The sequence below is a fragment of the Salarias fasciatus genome, unplaced genomic scaffold (assembly GCF_902148845.1).
Source record: "Salarias fasciatus unplaced genomic scaffold, fSalaFa1.1, whole genome shotgun sequence".
NCBI classification, from domain to species: Eukaryota; Metazoa; Chordata; class Actinopteri; order Blenniiformes; family Blenniidae; genus Salarias; species Salarias fasciatus.
The window spans coordinates 9717-25797 of NW_021941267.1; the positions used below are offsets into that span (position 1 = coordinate 9717).

The 16081-nt window shown below is 44.9% G+C and overlaps 1 protein-coding gene across 1 annotated transcript; it reads right to left on the reverse strand.

The window, feature by feature from the left end:
• Window positions 1–512: 512 nt before the first annotated feature.
• Window positions 513–15859, reverse strand: LOC115384636 (LIM domain transcription factor LMO4). The gene is made up of 5 exons (XM_030086874.1): window positions 15320–15859; window positions 13649–13889; window positions 9169–9265; window positions 3574–3729; window positions 513–1228 (listed from the first exon to the last, which is right to left on the reverse strand). The coding sequence occupies exons 2-5, from the start codon at window positions 13882–13884 to the stop codon at window positions 1220–1222; spliced, it is 498 nt and encodes a 165-aa protein (XP_029942734.1). The 5' UTR covers window positions 13885–13889; window positions 15320–15859; the 3' UTR covers window positions 513–1219.
• Between the last annotated feature and the right edge of the window lie 222 nt (window positions 15860–16081).

Consider the following 16081-nt stretch of genomic DNA (forward strand, 5'->3'; position numbering starts at 1 on the left):
GGGGGGGGGGGCTCTTATTGGGCCATTCATTAAACTGTCTGTGTGAATCCCAGCTTCTTGAATGAAATCAAGAGAGGCTTTTCAAATCTTCAATATTTTTATTAATTAAATACACCATACTGGAGCAAGTGTCTCGGAAAATATCACAAATAAATTTCTCTCTCATTCAGCATTTGATACATCGGTGATGACCTCTACATTACTGACTAAGGAGCAGGTTTTCTTCAGCTTTGCCGCGGTGATTCGAAAAAGGTTAAGGAGCGGAGTGCGGACGGGGTCGGATGTACTTGTAGCCACGCCTGGACAACGACATTTACATGCAAACTGTACATACATGGTAGTTTTACAAATACACCAAGAGAGTGTTCATGATTTGTTTCTCCACAAAATGCCACAAACTTTTTTTAAACCCCCATCTTTTTCATATATATATATATTTATTTATTTATATTTATTTATTATTATATATATATATATATATGTATATGTATGTATATATATATATATATATATATATATATATATATATATATATATATATATATATATATATATATATACCACCAAAAATAACAAAAAGAAGAAAACACATTCCCCCCTTGACAACACATAAAATATAGAAAGTGGAAACACCACGTTGCTGGGAAATGAGGGTAGAAAAAGAAGAGGAAAAATGGAAAGGTTTTCCCCGATTTTTCTCTCCCGAAAAATGTCTTTAAACAAATGTGCAGAGTTTAAAAAGCCTGCATCTCTTAAGCCTCATTAGTCTTTTGCGCTTTCTTTCAATCTCCTCTCGATGTCTTATTGAGTTTCTCTTCCAAAAAAAGTCTCCTTGGATTCTGATCGTCTCCTTTTTTTTTTTCTGTAGAGTTTCTTTCCTCCATCCCCAAGGTCGTGAAGTCCTCAGCGTCCCAATTCGGATACGATAAGTGCAAGTATCCACACATTTGTTGGAGGAAAAAAAAAAGCCAAGTGTTGAAGGCTAAGTGTTGGATATGAGGTTGAAAAAAATATTTTTTTTCAGTTTTTTGGGGTTGAAGAGGTTTCCTTCAGGGACTGGGAGCACAAGTAAAAAAAGAAGAAGAAGAAGAAGAAGAAGAAGAAGAAGAAGAAGAAGAAGTGAAAAGGCCGGGGTGCTGCTGATGCACTCTGTCTCAGGTGACAATGAGTAAGGGCTAAAATGAAGGCACACGTCCTGCTTCCCGCGCTGCTCCCCCGTCTAACACACCTGGATGGAGGGGAGGGGAGGAACAAAAGGAAACAAACAAAAAACAGTTTAAAGCAAAGCAGATCTCAGGGACTTGGTTGATTTTACAGTGTTAAATACGTTTCACCCCCACCACCTCCATGATAAGCCAACCTCCCGCTGCCGCCGCCACTTTAATTTATTGATCAGCCAAGGCTTTCCAAACCATCTGCTACCTCCCCCCCTCACCCCTTAATTTACTTTGCATTAAGTTAAAAGTGCATTCAAGAAGCGATTCTCTTTGGTATAATTAGAGCTGCGCTCCGACATAACTGCAGGAGGTGCGGCGAGTCCTGTGAAAGAGGGAAAGATGCAGGGGAGGAAAGACAATTATCTGACTGTTCTCAGCAACAACGCTCAACTTTTTCATCTTTTTATCATGTGTTTTTTTTTCCTTCTTCTCCCCTTTCTTTTGCTTGGTGATTCTAACAGAACGGTGATTTACTTTCTCCCCCACTCCTTCATCCCTAAAATCACTAGGAGGGCTCGGGTCTATTAGTAATTGCAAACTCCTACTTGGGGGCTAATTAAAGTGACTGACGCAGGGAGGGTCTCACTCCCCTGGGTCAGAGCGGCTCCGTATGAGAGAGGTAATTTGTCTGCTCTGAACAAAGAGATTAGGAAGAAGCTGGGAAGAAAGCCTAATAAATGAGCGTCAAATGTCCCGCGCCGCCATCATGAGCAACGCCAATTATGTCACGGCCTAATCGCGCATAATCAAAAACAACAGTCAGCAGATAACCCCCGTGACTGCTTCATTTTCCCCCCTCGGCTAAAGGCCACACTCGCACTTCCATACACCCGCGCTGTATCGACGTGGAGGCCTCTGAGTTTTGCCCGTTTCCACGTTCGCTCTAGTGGTGTCTGAGCAAAAAAAAAAAAAAAAAAAAAAAATCTAAAAGAAAAGGGGAAGAAATGTGCGGTAAAGCACAGGAGCAGGCAGCACAGCTCTCCCTATTTCACTCCTGGATATAACCAAAGCATCCGGAGCCTGTTCACATTGAGCGATGCCTCTCTGTTTATTTAATAATTCTCTCTCTGCTATAATTAAAGCACCGGGGCCAATATTCAGATTGCATTTTAGCATCAATAATTCAACAGTTTTCAATACAATTGATGTTAGCGCATAAATAAACAATGAGGCCTCATATTTACTACACCAGCCGTGGCTTACGAGGGACTCGGGCGGATGTGGGATGGGGAGCGAGGACTTAAACAGACATTTAAAATTAAGCTAGATAATGCAACAGCTTTCAATTTCAATGTGAGGAGCTCTAAGAGCCGGGAGAGCTGATTTGTAAAAGTGACAAGCCCTTAAAAGGCCTGTGACGTAGAGGGGGTGGAGGGGTGGGGGTGAGGGGGGGCTTAATGGAGCTGTACCTCTCCTCTTCTCAGAGAAGCACTCAAGGTGAAATGCATGCTCCCAACAATATAATTCCTCTTTCAGTCAGAGTCTGACACACTCCGAACACCTCCCATATCTCGGGCTGTGCTTGTGTGCGCAGGCGAGGTATCAATAAAGGCGCTTGTTGCGAGGCAAAAATGATTAGATCTCCTGTGGGGCAGAATGAAGCTATCCTGAAGAATGAAGTTATCCTTCGTATATGATTAGGCCTTCTGTTTTGCTTTCACTGGAGGCATCAAGATCAAATCAAGGGAAAAACCATGATGACAGCTCTCATGATATACTAGCTGCCGCAGCTCGCCGCCTCTGTGCTCAACCCTCAGGGCTCCAGGATGCACCCCACCCCCGTCTGTTTGTTAGCATGGGGGTAATAACTTAGCCCAGGTGATCTGGGCCCCGTTGACGCTAAGTAGTATACTATTCTTATTTCAAAGACAGCAACTTTTCAGCGGGAGCGGGAGTCGTGCTGCTCCGGATGACTAAATGAAGCGGCCATGAGTCAAATGTTCTGCCGATCACAACAAACCGAGGCCGGCGCCCATCCAACCCCCCCACCCCGATCCCCCCCCCTGCCATCATTTTCACATGTTTTCGTGCTGATGGTCCGTACAGATTTTCTGAGTGCGTGTCCTCCAACCCAACAAGAATGATGGAAAAATCCATTGACTGTCTAAAAATAAAATTCATCTCTGCTTCGTGAGATTTAATATCTGCCGTATGCCTCGTGGTGAATCAACGGCGTCGATATAAACAGAGTGAAAAATGTCGGCGCGAAAAATTACAGATGTTTTTTTCTTCCTGCTAATGACTCCGGCTGACTGATGACCAGCCTTAACCGCCTTGTCCTGTGTTTTGAGGTGATCCTCCCTCCCTCCCTCCCTCCCGCTCAGACGTGGCGGCGTTTGCGGCGGCCGGGCCTTACCTTCTGGTCGGGCAGCAGCGGGTTCGTCTGCAGTGAACTCAAATGGCCGTTGATGAGCGCTGTGGGTCTGTCGTGTTCGCAGAACAGGCTGCCGTTGATGTAGTGGAACCGGTCCCCGGGGACGAGCCGGTTCCGGCAGGTGGAACATGTGAAACACTGGAGACAGAAGAGACAGACGGGGGACTCTGTCAGTCATACAGGACAGACCAGTGAGTTCATCCATTCATCTCAGGACTGCATGGCATTAAACACATCGAGCTTTGAGATTTGTTCTTCCAAGTAACAGTGCTCGTTCTCTTGACCACAATTCATGGCTTCTGTAATTTCCACCAGCAGCATTTGAGAAGTGGTTTGCTGTCTTTTTTCCCCTTGATTTTTCTGAATTATTCACCATTAAGCACATTCCATGTTGAATCTCCAGACAGTGCATTGAGAGATAATTCATCACAGATCAGTCTGCAGCGATATGGATGTTCTACATGATGATATCGCGATAACAGCATTTTCCTGGTATACTGTGCAGCTCCAGGTCAACCTAGCACGTCTTAATTCACACAAGAATTGACTGAGCTGCACGGCAGAGCAGTGGTTAGCCTGAATAATCACAGTTCGAGTCCAAACTTGGAGCTTTTCAATGCAGCCTTACTGCATACCTGAGCATTACAAAAAGAAAAAAGAAGCCCACGTCTGAGGTAAATTGGTGACCATAAATCTTTCTGTCTCTCTGTCACTGCCCTCATACTGGCTGCAGCCCGCCTCAAGAGGTGCACGGAATAGTTGGTTTAATCATTTGAAAATACTGTAACACAGTTACGTTTGAGAGTTATAGAGGCTGCAAGAAGTGTACACATTAATATCATTACAAAAACATTTCATAGATTACATTTAAAGTTATGCACTTGGGACACAGATGTCAACACAGATGTCATGCTGTGCAATGTTAATACCATAAACTACATCATGGTGTTATTTTTTTCAGATATATGAGAACTTGATTCAAGCTTACTAATAAGAGCATAACATTTAACTTCCATCTGATCCTAATAAAACTGTAAATAAATACATGAAAAGAGAAAAAAGGAGCTAATAAAAGCACCAATCGTTTTAGTGCAACAAAGTATTAACAGATCAGTAAGAGGGTCAAGTTTAATGAACTGGTTCTGCAGAAAGTCTCCTCTGAGTCTGGTTCTGCAAAGGTATCTGTCTGTCAAAAAGGAGTTCATTCTTTCTACAGTCACTTGTGCTTGCTCATGTGGAATTGCTTTTCCTATGTAAAAGTGCTTTGAAATCATTGTGCTATATTTGGTGAATCATAAATAAAGCTTAACTGAACAGAATAACTTGTCATAATCTAGAAATTGTCTTTAATGTAGACAAATTTCTACATCAGTGTAGTAATTATGAACCCCTGAGCCAATTCACCTCATAACAAACTAAAATGGTGAAATATAATGCAGTTAATATCATAATTTCTCGAGGCTGTGAAACTTCATCTTGCAGGCTGGATTAGAGGGTTTCAGGTAAAATCTTGGTAAATCCACAGTAATTTTCAATTTTGGCAGCTGATTTCTTATCTGTTTTCATGTATACCCATAAATGAGCCTTAAAGGTTGTATAGAAGATCTTTATTACTAACAAAAATGAATTAAAGCTAAAAAATGGCGTTATTAAGCTGTAGCAGCCTTGTTTTTATCGTGATCAAAAAAAAAAAGAAAAGAAAAATTAATCAACTCTGATCCACCGAGACCAGGGACGGCTCAGGGACAGGGTTTGGCGCAAGTGCAGGATTTTACTCATATTCGCTGTGTTTTGTGTTGTTCAAAAAGACACGTTGGTAGCTATGTGTTAGCGCTGTGATGCTAAGATGCTACATGCTACATGCTACTTTCTGCGTAAGGAGGAGGCGTTCCTCCGTAGACAGCAGGGGAGGAGGGGGTGTGGGTCACGCATGCGCAGCATTTCAAAAAGGACTAACTGTCACTGGATTTCTCCCTCCATGGAAAATCCTCTATACAACCTCTAAGTGCTCAATGAAGCAGTTGTTGACAAACTGCAGGCTGGACGGTGGGACAGAGTTCACAAGTTTAACATGAAAATATGGCGTTTCTTCATTTTCAGTTTCAGAAAAACTCGGCATTTACGCGGCAATGTTTTGAAAACAATGTCTGTTCACACGGAAACAACAGAAACACAGAGAACTAGGAAGTTAATAGGTAAGGCCACGAGTTGTTTTTTTTTAATGAAACCACACACACACACACGCGCACAGAGAGCAATACGCAATAAACATTAACAATGGGAGTACTCATGGGTTTGCTATCACGATGACTATCAACTCTAAAACCACAGAGCCCAGAAGAATCTGGACCAGAATCTGGAGGAAAACAGGACTGTTACTTCATCTACTGAGCGTGAGCAGAAGAACTCTCTGCTCGTGCCACGGTGGTAATGCCACGGCAGTAGCAGTGTTTCCACTGTCTAACGGAGATGAACGGATTTTCGGAAAGTTTTGTAAAAAAGTTCCACCTTGGGAACTGTTTTCAACAAGCTGTGTTTTCAGTGGCTCTGAGCGCCGTTGTGTAAACGGATGTCCAATAACACAAAGAAAGTTTGATGTTTTCACTTGAAAACATAAATGAAAGCATTAATGTGATCATGGAGGGGTGGGCTCACAGAGGAACTTGACTGTGACACTTTGACTGTCAAAATTAAATTTATAATTGTCAAACAAAACCTTAAAAACACACGGTCTCAGAGGACTGCACCATATATTACTAATATATTGCTTTAACAATATCAATATGCAAACCGCAAAAGACTGAGTCTGTAAATCATGAAAACAGAAAATTGTGTGATTAGCATAATAAAACATTTTAAAATCTAAAGGCTCACAGACCTCAACATCAGCGTTATCATGGTGTTATCGCAGTCCTGCTACAGCACACGATCGCTCGTCGTTTCCCTGATATCGTGCAGCTCTCTTTTCCTTTTCAAGACTCTACAGCAGAACCGGTGAGACTCTATTGATTTTATTTCTACAGCTCCTTTTGTGTGTGTTGCTGAGGGCTGGTGACGGGACACACCAGCAGCTCCACAGCGCTGTTTAGCACTATGAATTAGATTTATGTCATTAGCTCGCTGGTCAATGTATATTATGCAGAGTGTGTGTGTGTGTGTGTGTGTGTGTGTGTGTGTGTGTGTGTGTGTGTGTGAGGCACCCTGCAGGTATTTTTGATGGTGTCTCATTGTTGACTCTCCCTCCTTTCTGAAAGAAGCTCTCCAGTGATGTCTGGTATTTGGTGGCGTTTGAGAAGGCTAGCTTGCGGACTTAGTAAATTAAGGTAAGTGAGAGTGAGGTGTGGACAGGAGTGGCTATTTTCCAATCATATTTCAAAGTTTATTTATTCTTTGTTGGCCGATATGAAAACATCTGAGACCCGCTGCCTGTCCATGACCGCTGGATGAGTCTTCGGGGAAATACTGTGATGTTTTGACAAACACAGCCTTCCTTAGAGGTAATCTGGGGGGTAAAGTTCCAAAACCACTGACATAAAGGATGAAAACTGTCCAGGCCAGTGATTTGCCAAGGTGTTTTCTCTTACTCAAAGCAAATCTACCTGCATTTCTGAGACTGCTGGTTGATACACAAGATCAACTAAAACCTTGTGACAGTCTGGTTTTCAAATTTAATTTATTTGGAATAAACACCTGAAATCCATTAATACCTAGCTTAGAGTCGCGCACTTTACAACATTAAAAAGTACAATTATTCTAAATATTTCAGAGCTGAGCCACTGTTTTGCTTTAACCAATAAGATCATTAAAACAGAAGAGACTTGAATATTTTGATGACTTCATTATCAACCTAATGTATCTGTGTCAAACCTACTGCATCAATTCTAAAATAAAATATATCGTTTCCTGTGAGCGTGTATCAACATCAGCTGAATCTTGAGCCATGCACAATAGTGGCAGTAATGAAGACTCACAACTCCAAATTATGTCTGAGAGCAGGAGCTCCATGTTTTACAATTTCTTTGGCCATAAAATATCAATAATTAATGATATCTAATAGGGGTGGGACGAGACACAAATTCCACGAGACGAGATGTCTCACGAGATTGAGTCCACGAGATCGAGACGAGACGAGACGGGGGGGTTGGTGCTGAGCAGTGGGGAGCGGTGCGGTACTCACATGCAGCGTCGGAGCGGCGCAGAGCAGTGCTCACACGGAACACGGAGCGTCGGGGCGCCCCTTGTACGGCCACGGCGCCCCCCCCCTGTACACTGCGCCCCAGGCGGCCCCCTAGTTCGCCTATTCCCATTCAAACCGCGGCGCACAGACAACGCCATGACTGCATTTGCACTTCATGCCACTAGGTGTGCTGTTTGCATGTTCTACCTTATTTTACAGACACCACAGAGGAAGAAGGGCTGCAGGCTGCAGGCTCTCTGCATGTTGTGAGAAAACAAGTGTGAGCCGGAAGACGTGGTAAAATGTTCATTGATGCGATGCACCGATTTTTCAATAAAAGAGAAGAACTGAACGATCGTTTCCACACATTTTCTTTACGTCGTATCAATTAAACTGTATCACAAGTAGTTTGTGGACTCAAAAGACCAAGATTCCTTGCGGATAGAACATGCGCAGAACAGTATTTCATGTCCCTTTCTGCCGGGTTTTTAAATGTGAATATGAGCATATTCGGGGCTTTGCACGTGTTTATATGGCTGTGCGCCGTGTAATGTATTATTCCATCAATATTCCAGTTAATAAAGAGTTATTGCCTGCATATAAACGTACTCAATCTCGCGGCATTCGATCTCGCGAGATCTCACGAGATCTCGTCCCATCCCTAATATCTAAAGTTACTTGAAAGCAAATTTTCTTGATTCTTCAGGACATTTACTCTTTTTTACTACCTTGCAATTCAGAGTAAATTGAAGTTCACCACTCTGATAAAGTTTAAAAATGTCCATGAAACCTTGAACAGGTTGTTCCTCTTTTAAAACCGTTTGCTCGCTGATCTTTTCCGTGTGAAGCCAGCGTGTTGTCCTTCTGTGCGGACTCTGATCTAAAAGCAGTCACTGAAGGATGAAGACCATTAAATTCTGTCACACTAAATGCATTTTATTCAAAACATTCAGACACATCTTAATATCCTAGTGACACAGCCAGATTCTATATGTTTTCTACTATTTCCACTCTGGAAGTGTATTTTTCTCAACTTCCTGCTGGTTTTTGGAGCTTAAGTACACGAAGCTCTCCGTGTTTCTGCCTCTGAAAGAGCGTCTGAGGTGGAATGAATTATCACCATCTTCTTCTGCTGCTCCGCTAAACATGTTGCACATGCAACAGTTAAATAACACGAGAGAGCAGTGGAGATTTTGCACAGGGAAACTATTCCTTTCATTTCACAAATGCTTTATTTTTGCCAAAGCTGTTGTGACTGCTCGGTATTTGGTGGAGCTGCTTTCAAACTCAAATGTACATTATGTTATTGAGCAATTGGATCAACAAGATGTTGCATTTTAACACACAGTATTGGTGATGATAGCACTGAGATGTGCTCGGGCTCGGCCTGAAGGTTTTACCTTGAGATGGTAGACGTTGCCCTGCGCCCTCATCACCAGTTCGCTGGCTGGAATCGACTGACCGCAGGCGCTGCAGGCTCCGCTGTTCCCGAATAATCTGAGCAAAGACATTGGGAGATGAAGAAGAGTGAGTGTTAGCGTGTGCCCACCTGCCGGCACGTGCACGGCTGCAGCCGCGTGTAATGGACTGTGGCAGCCACACTTTTTGTCGGTCTGGGAGTGTGTGTTGCGTAAGTAAAAGTGGACGCCCTGCCTTAAGTTTGCTATTCCCTGGCTCCATTTCGATTTTGAAGGTGTGTGTGTGTGTGTGTGTGTGTTGGGGGGGGGGGGCAACAACTAGGAAATCATCACTGTATCACCAGGGAGAAAAAAAGAAAAAAAAAACAATCCTCCACTCCTCATCTGTCTGCCAGCATTCGGCGCTGGAACTGTGTATTACGTCGGCTGCACATTTTTTTGCAACCAAATAATAACCTGGAACATAAGCAATCAGGCCCTAAGAGGATTTGATTGTACATCCAGGCGGAGACATAGTGCTTTTGCCATTAGGACTCCTGTGAATGCTCCGTCAGTGCTGTGTTTCCATTAGAAACCCTGTAGCTACTCGGGTTGATATATAATGTGCATGGGTTAACCTTTCAATCATGGTGTCAACACTTTAGATTTGCTTCTGCTCATCTCTTTCGTCCCTAACCTTCTCTCTCTCTCTCTCTCTCTTTCTCTCTCTCTCTCTCTCTCTCTCTCTCCTTCTGCCTCTTGATAATGAAATGCTTGCTCCAGCTTCCCTTCTATCTTCCTTCTGAGTCCACAATTTAGATTACTTCATCTCGGTGAGCAGCAAACTGAATGAAATTTCGATTTGAGCAGAAAGTAATTTACTGGGATCTGGACCCATTTGTCATCATATCTCACCGGGTGTTTGCTCTATCACTGCACTTTTCCTAAGCAATCAAATAAGACCACGGCATCTGACATGCTCCGGAGAGAAGGGGAGGAAAAGAGGGGGCTGAGGGGGTGAAGGGATGGAGGGAGGGGAGGAGTGGCTTACGCTGGTTTGTCTGTGTATCAGATAAAGTTGTCTGGCTTAAAAAAAAAAATGAAAAAATTAAAGAGCAAAGGAAACAAGAAGACAGTACTTCACTGTTTAACAGACTTGCATCGGGATGGAGCAGAAGAATAAATGCTTTAACCGTCCCAAACCAAAGCTAGAGGAGTGCAGGATGCAGACTAAACAAACAAATTATTTGCAAATAAAAATTTTAGCAGGGGTGTGGTGGTGGTGGAGGTGGGGGTGGTGGTGGAGGGTGGGGGATGGAGGGGTGCACAAAGAAGTAGCTTTGAGCAAGACAAGCCTCAGCAGAAGCAAATTTTGTCTTGGCATCGTTTGGAAAGGCTCCATCAAAACTCAATTTCAGAAACTAATTAACTGGAGACTGTCGTCACAACTCTGCCAATTCAGGGTTCTGGCTGGGACAAACATGACAGTGGGGAAATGAACATATATGCCTCGCTTTGAGACTCCAGGACTCCTGCGATGTTGTTGGGGTTTTTTCCCATGAGATTGGCAGATTTTACTGGAAAATGCCATCATTTCGTTCCTCTACAAGAAAATAGTAATAAACAAAGGGATGCGGGAGCCGGGCCTTTCTTTTTGTCTTGCATTTTGGCGCAGTGTGGCTCTCGTAACAAGGTTAATTATTTTACCAGGGGGATAGCTCTTGATAGTGTTTGATTTAGGGAGCCAGGGCCCTTTAGGTACTCAATTAAGTTGCTGTATCGGTTTGAACTTGGGCTCTAATGGCCTCTTCTGCCAGTGAACTACAGCAGCAGGGTGAAGTCGACACCTCGGGTCAGTATAATTAAGGCCAGGGGACTCTTTTAATTGCAGTGACACATCTGGTTTCTGCTTTTCGCCTCTTTAGAAAAAAAAAAAAGAAAATCACTTCCTCTCCACGTATCTTGGGGGTTGGCTTTATCTTGATTTATCTGTCCCCTTGCCGATCTGTCTTTGATTAAATTAAATAACAAACACACACACAAAAAAAAGCATTTGGACCTGTCTTGTTGTCTTAACGCAGGCGGCGGCGGCGGTGGCGATTGGATTTCATTTCAGCGCTGACTGCCCAGTGAAATATAGCGTGGCTTGCTGCTGGGCCGGGCTGTCTGGTAAATGCAGACCTCATTCAGCGAAAGGCCTTTGAGTAGGGTAAAATTACCCCACAACAATGATTTCTGCAACACAGTCCATTAAAAATGCCTCTCTACATCAGCAGCCAAAGCACCTTAAAAGCACTAGGGCCATATTGATACTGAAGCGGGGGCTTTGCATAATGGCAAGAGCTGCATTAGAGGGAGAGAGCGTTGGGGGGGGGGGGGTGAGAATGAGGGGAGGGCCAGCATCGTGTATGTGCATGTGTTTTGGAAGGAGGGAGGGGAGGAGAAGGACGACAGGGGAGGTATGTGTGCGCGCGCGCGTGTGTGTGTGTGTGTGTGTGTGTGTGTGTGTGTGTAAGGGAGGATGGTGGTGGTGGTGGTGGAGGTGGGGGATCAGCCAAATTACACTTGGTTAATTCAGAGTAACAGATCTGGCCCCAAGTGAATTGAAGGCCTTGAATTAATTCTGTTATGACAAATCAAGATAAACGTTTCCCCTAAATTGCATGCGATTTAATTAATTTCTGAGATCCCACTTTTCCCCCTCTCCTCTTCTCCCCTCCTCTCCCCGGCCCTAATAGTTCACATTCTATCGCGCTGTCATAGTGCTTGAGTGGGCAGACTTCAAAGTGATATTAAATAACCAACTATTAGATTTACCTCACACGTTCTATTGGAAAAGTGCCATTTAATTACCTAGGCTTATTCAATTAAGGAGGAGGGAAATGGGGGGGACAGTATGCTCTCCCCTTGCAATCCGGCAGCCACAAGTAAATTAATTCCCCCTCCACTTGCGGCTCACAGAAATAATATCACCTTCAGCTTAAAACAACACGTCCCCCCCTGCACAGCCAATCACAACTGTGGCTCGGAGTGGCGGTCTGGGGCGAGAGCACTTTGTGGCAACGAGGAGGACACTGGGATTATACCCACACTCCACCGCTGATTGGTCAGATAAGCATTTTCATATGGGACGTGTTCATATAGAGGCTGAGCTACAGCTCTTTAGCAGTCTGAGGCAAAAAAAAAAACACACACACAAGGCTGCCCCTTTAAGAGGAAGGGGAAAAAAACAACGGCAAATGGCCTTCACAATAATCCCTCTTCTCTATCTGTCTTTCCTCTCTTGCTCTCTCTCAAAAGCCAATTTGGTTAATTAAATGTTTTGTTTGCAGTGTGGCTCTCATTCATTTCGGACACGTCATTGGGAGCGGATACAAGCCAGGGACCAGATCTCATTAGATAAAACCCATCAGGACTAAAGGAAATGGAGGGGGACTATAATTAAAGCATTTAATTGTGTGGACTCACTGTCAGATGTTCCCCCCTCCCCCCCATCCCCGCTCCAATCTTTATCTCTGCTGAGATCTCCAGGTTCCATAATATGCGGTTTAGCTCTTCTACCAAGCGTGCTCTCATTACAAGTGGAAAGGTGCATCTACATTCTCCCACCCTCTTCTCCCCCAATTTCCAATTTTAATTACATTACAGTCCCATTACAAATGAAGTGCCCCATTGACTTTGCCATCCTTTTTTATGAGAGCGCAGTCTCACTTTAGATTCTGAATTATCTGTGCAGATTTGATGGCGGTGCTTGAAGAGAAAACAACATGAAAAGAGACTTTAAAGAACTTTCACAAGCAGAAACACAAACGCTCCGGATCAATACTGTCTTTGTGTCGCACTCGTGAGTGCAAGAAGCCGATTGAACCGCCAGTAAACCACAACTGGCCTGGTCACTTCAGGCCGCTTTACATTACAGCAGTGGGTGTCGTCAACAAGCTCTGGTTGGGTGTCTAGCACGCCTACTAGAATATTCAAAAAGGCTCCTCTTCGCTAATTAAATGGTGCTTTTCCATTATGCAGAAAAAAGAAAACAAACGCAGAGCGCAGTCATCTGCATCTCAAAACGCGAACATAAGTCCAGCAGGGCTGGTTTGCTCTCCTCCTGTTGACTGTGAGGCCGGACAGACAGCCGACGACCTGCAGAGCAACTCTTCCAGTCTGCGCTCTGTCAACACGGCGCCCTGCCGAGCGCCTTTCACAGTGCCGGGAGAATTCAACCGGGACAACTGTATCACGGGCTCTGATGACATTAACTCAAATTTAACACACATGTTACTTTTAACTCGCCTTCAAGTCACTTCTCAGAATAATCCAGAACTTTCCCCAGTCATGAGTTTATAGAAAACACAAGTTTCCTGAGAATTCTTGGCAGACGGGATACGGATGATCTAACTTGTCCTGAAACATCAGCGAGACAATCTCTAACATACCAACACCAACACTTAACTTCTGACGAGGCTATGCAGCATCTTTCTCTCACCTGATATAGTCGTTTCTACAGAGGATCATGCCGCTTTTCGTGTAACACGACGTGCCGATTTCGCCCAGCTGAGCCTGGCAGCACGAGCACTTGAGGCACCGGCTGTGCCAGTAGCTGTCCATGGTGTAGAGAAGGAAGCGGTCTGCGATTTTCCCCCCGCAGCCGGCGCACCGCTTCCAGGACAGAGAGCCCGCGCCCACCGGAGGGGGCTGGCTGCTGCCTCCGGGATTCACCATGGTCCCTACGAAAGAGAAACACACACACACACGCACACATGAAAACGCGTGGGAATGAGTCGACATCGGATCGTGCAAGTCCGAGTCAAGAGCAACCTAAGCTGCTGAACAGTCACAGCGTACATGAGAAGCCGATTCATCGATCACACGGGTCTGTAAACCCGGCTTCTGGAGCATGCTGTAGCATCTGCCGGTCCCACCATGCCACAAAAGCACGGAGGCGGGATCTGCCCTGCTCCACGCCAGCCATGAGTCATGTAGTGAATTAACCTGCCCTTGATCTCCGTCTCATCTCTAAGCTGTTGCTTCGCTGGACCTCTCATGATGAATGTCAGTTAGCTGATAACTGTGAGGCCAGAAGAACAGTCGTCCAGTGTGAAGGGCCTTTGTCTCACTGTCCAAACAGCACACAACTCTTTTTTCTGACTGTTTTGGTGAGCGCACCTCCTGCCAAAAAAGAAACAAGCCCAACTGCCATGAAAGGAGTGTGTCTTACAAGGTACTAGAGTGGCAGGATGGAAAGGCATGGCGTGCTTAGAGCTTTGTTTACCGAAATTTTTCTGCTTTTCCGGGTCCTGAGAAATAAACTGGAATGTCTCAGACTGTACCAGATCAGCATGTCATTGATCTAAAAGTGCACACACAGACCTGCTGTAATCACGTTAGGTGTGTAAATCTAATGAAATGCAGGCATTTGTTTAAAATTAATGTGAGGCGCTTTCAAATGTAATCCTTTTCCAATTTGGTTGGGCAGACTTGCCTGGATAAAGCCAAATCTTTGTTGAAAGGCAGGTAGGCTAATTAGAGTTGGGAAGAGAGAGAGAGAGAGAGAGGAAGGGAGAGAGAGAGAGGGAGGGGTGGAGGAGCTGGTGGGTGTACACACACAGAAAAGCATTCAGTAAGCCCATTAGCGATGGCTCTTAGGGACAAACCGCAGCGTACCTTAGTGCTGATTAAATCTAAAAGGAGATGAATCAAAAAGCCGACCTGAAAGTGACTCCCTGGATAAACAAGAAGAGGGCTATCGTCAAGTTTCATTCAGAGAGGAGTTTTCTTTTTCTTTTTGCTGAGGGATGGATGGAGGGGACAGGAGGAGGAGGAGGAGGAGGAAGAGAAGGAGGGGGTGGCTTTTAACTTAAATGGGCTAACTCAAGTAATTACACGGGCAGGCAATTTAGGCGCAGAGTCGTGGAAATGGAAGCGAAACCAGAGAAGGAAGAGGGGACAACACATCGAGCAGCCACGTGCTAAAATGTCCCGTCTTTTTTACTGGGACAAGATAAACTAAGCAGCACCAACATTAGGATTGCTCCAGGGGCAACAAAAAAAGAAAGAAAGAAAAACGACGCACCTTCACTGTGACTTTTCGCTGTAACTACACGTGATAAATACACTTCAGTGGCGCAGCGCGTGCGTAATACCAACAGACACCCACCTCGTTTGTCTCTTTTAAGTGTAATGGTTGTAAAAGTTGACGGCTTGAAGGGCAGGTAGGTAGGTCGGGAAACAGGTACAACAGTCCGTACCCCCTCCCCGAAAAAAAGTACAGGTTGAAAAGAAAGAAAGCAAGAAAGGAAGGGGAAAAAAACACCCAGCGAGCGGACGCACTGAGCGGCGCGCCGTCGGCCTCCCCGCGCGAGCTGGCAGCGAGCGGAGCGCAGAGGTAAATGGAGTTATCAGATAGTATTTCCACTGGATGGCTCTCCGCTTTACTGTCGCCGCTTCAAGTGCTCCTTTTAGCGCTGGAACAAAAGGAGTCCATTGCAAGACGTAATTACAGGTCTACGCATGCCGTAATTTTCCACCAAGCCCGAAAAGTGCGTGTTTTGCAGTGCGGGACGGGAGGGGTGGCAGACACAGGACGAGGAGACGCAAAATGAGAGAAAAATAAAAAAATAATGAGGAGGAGGCAGACAGGAGCGGCTGTAATTGACTGTCCTCTGCGCCTCTCGGTCTGGTCTCTGGGTCCCGCTAGATGCTTGTTCTACATGTGTCGCTGACAGGAAGAAAACCTCCAGTAAAAAAACCTTTCAGCCGCGTGACGACGCGCCTCCGCAGCCAATCCGGGCGCACTCCATTTATAGTGGGGTGGGGGGGGGGGGGATAACAGAGCCAGCCAATGGAGGGGGTCTGACAGAGAGCGAGAGAGACCTGGACGCTCAGACTGAGAGGGATGGAGAGGAGCGACCGGAGGAGA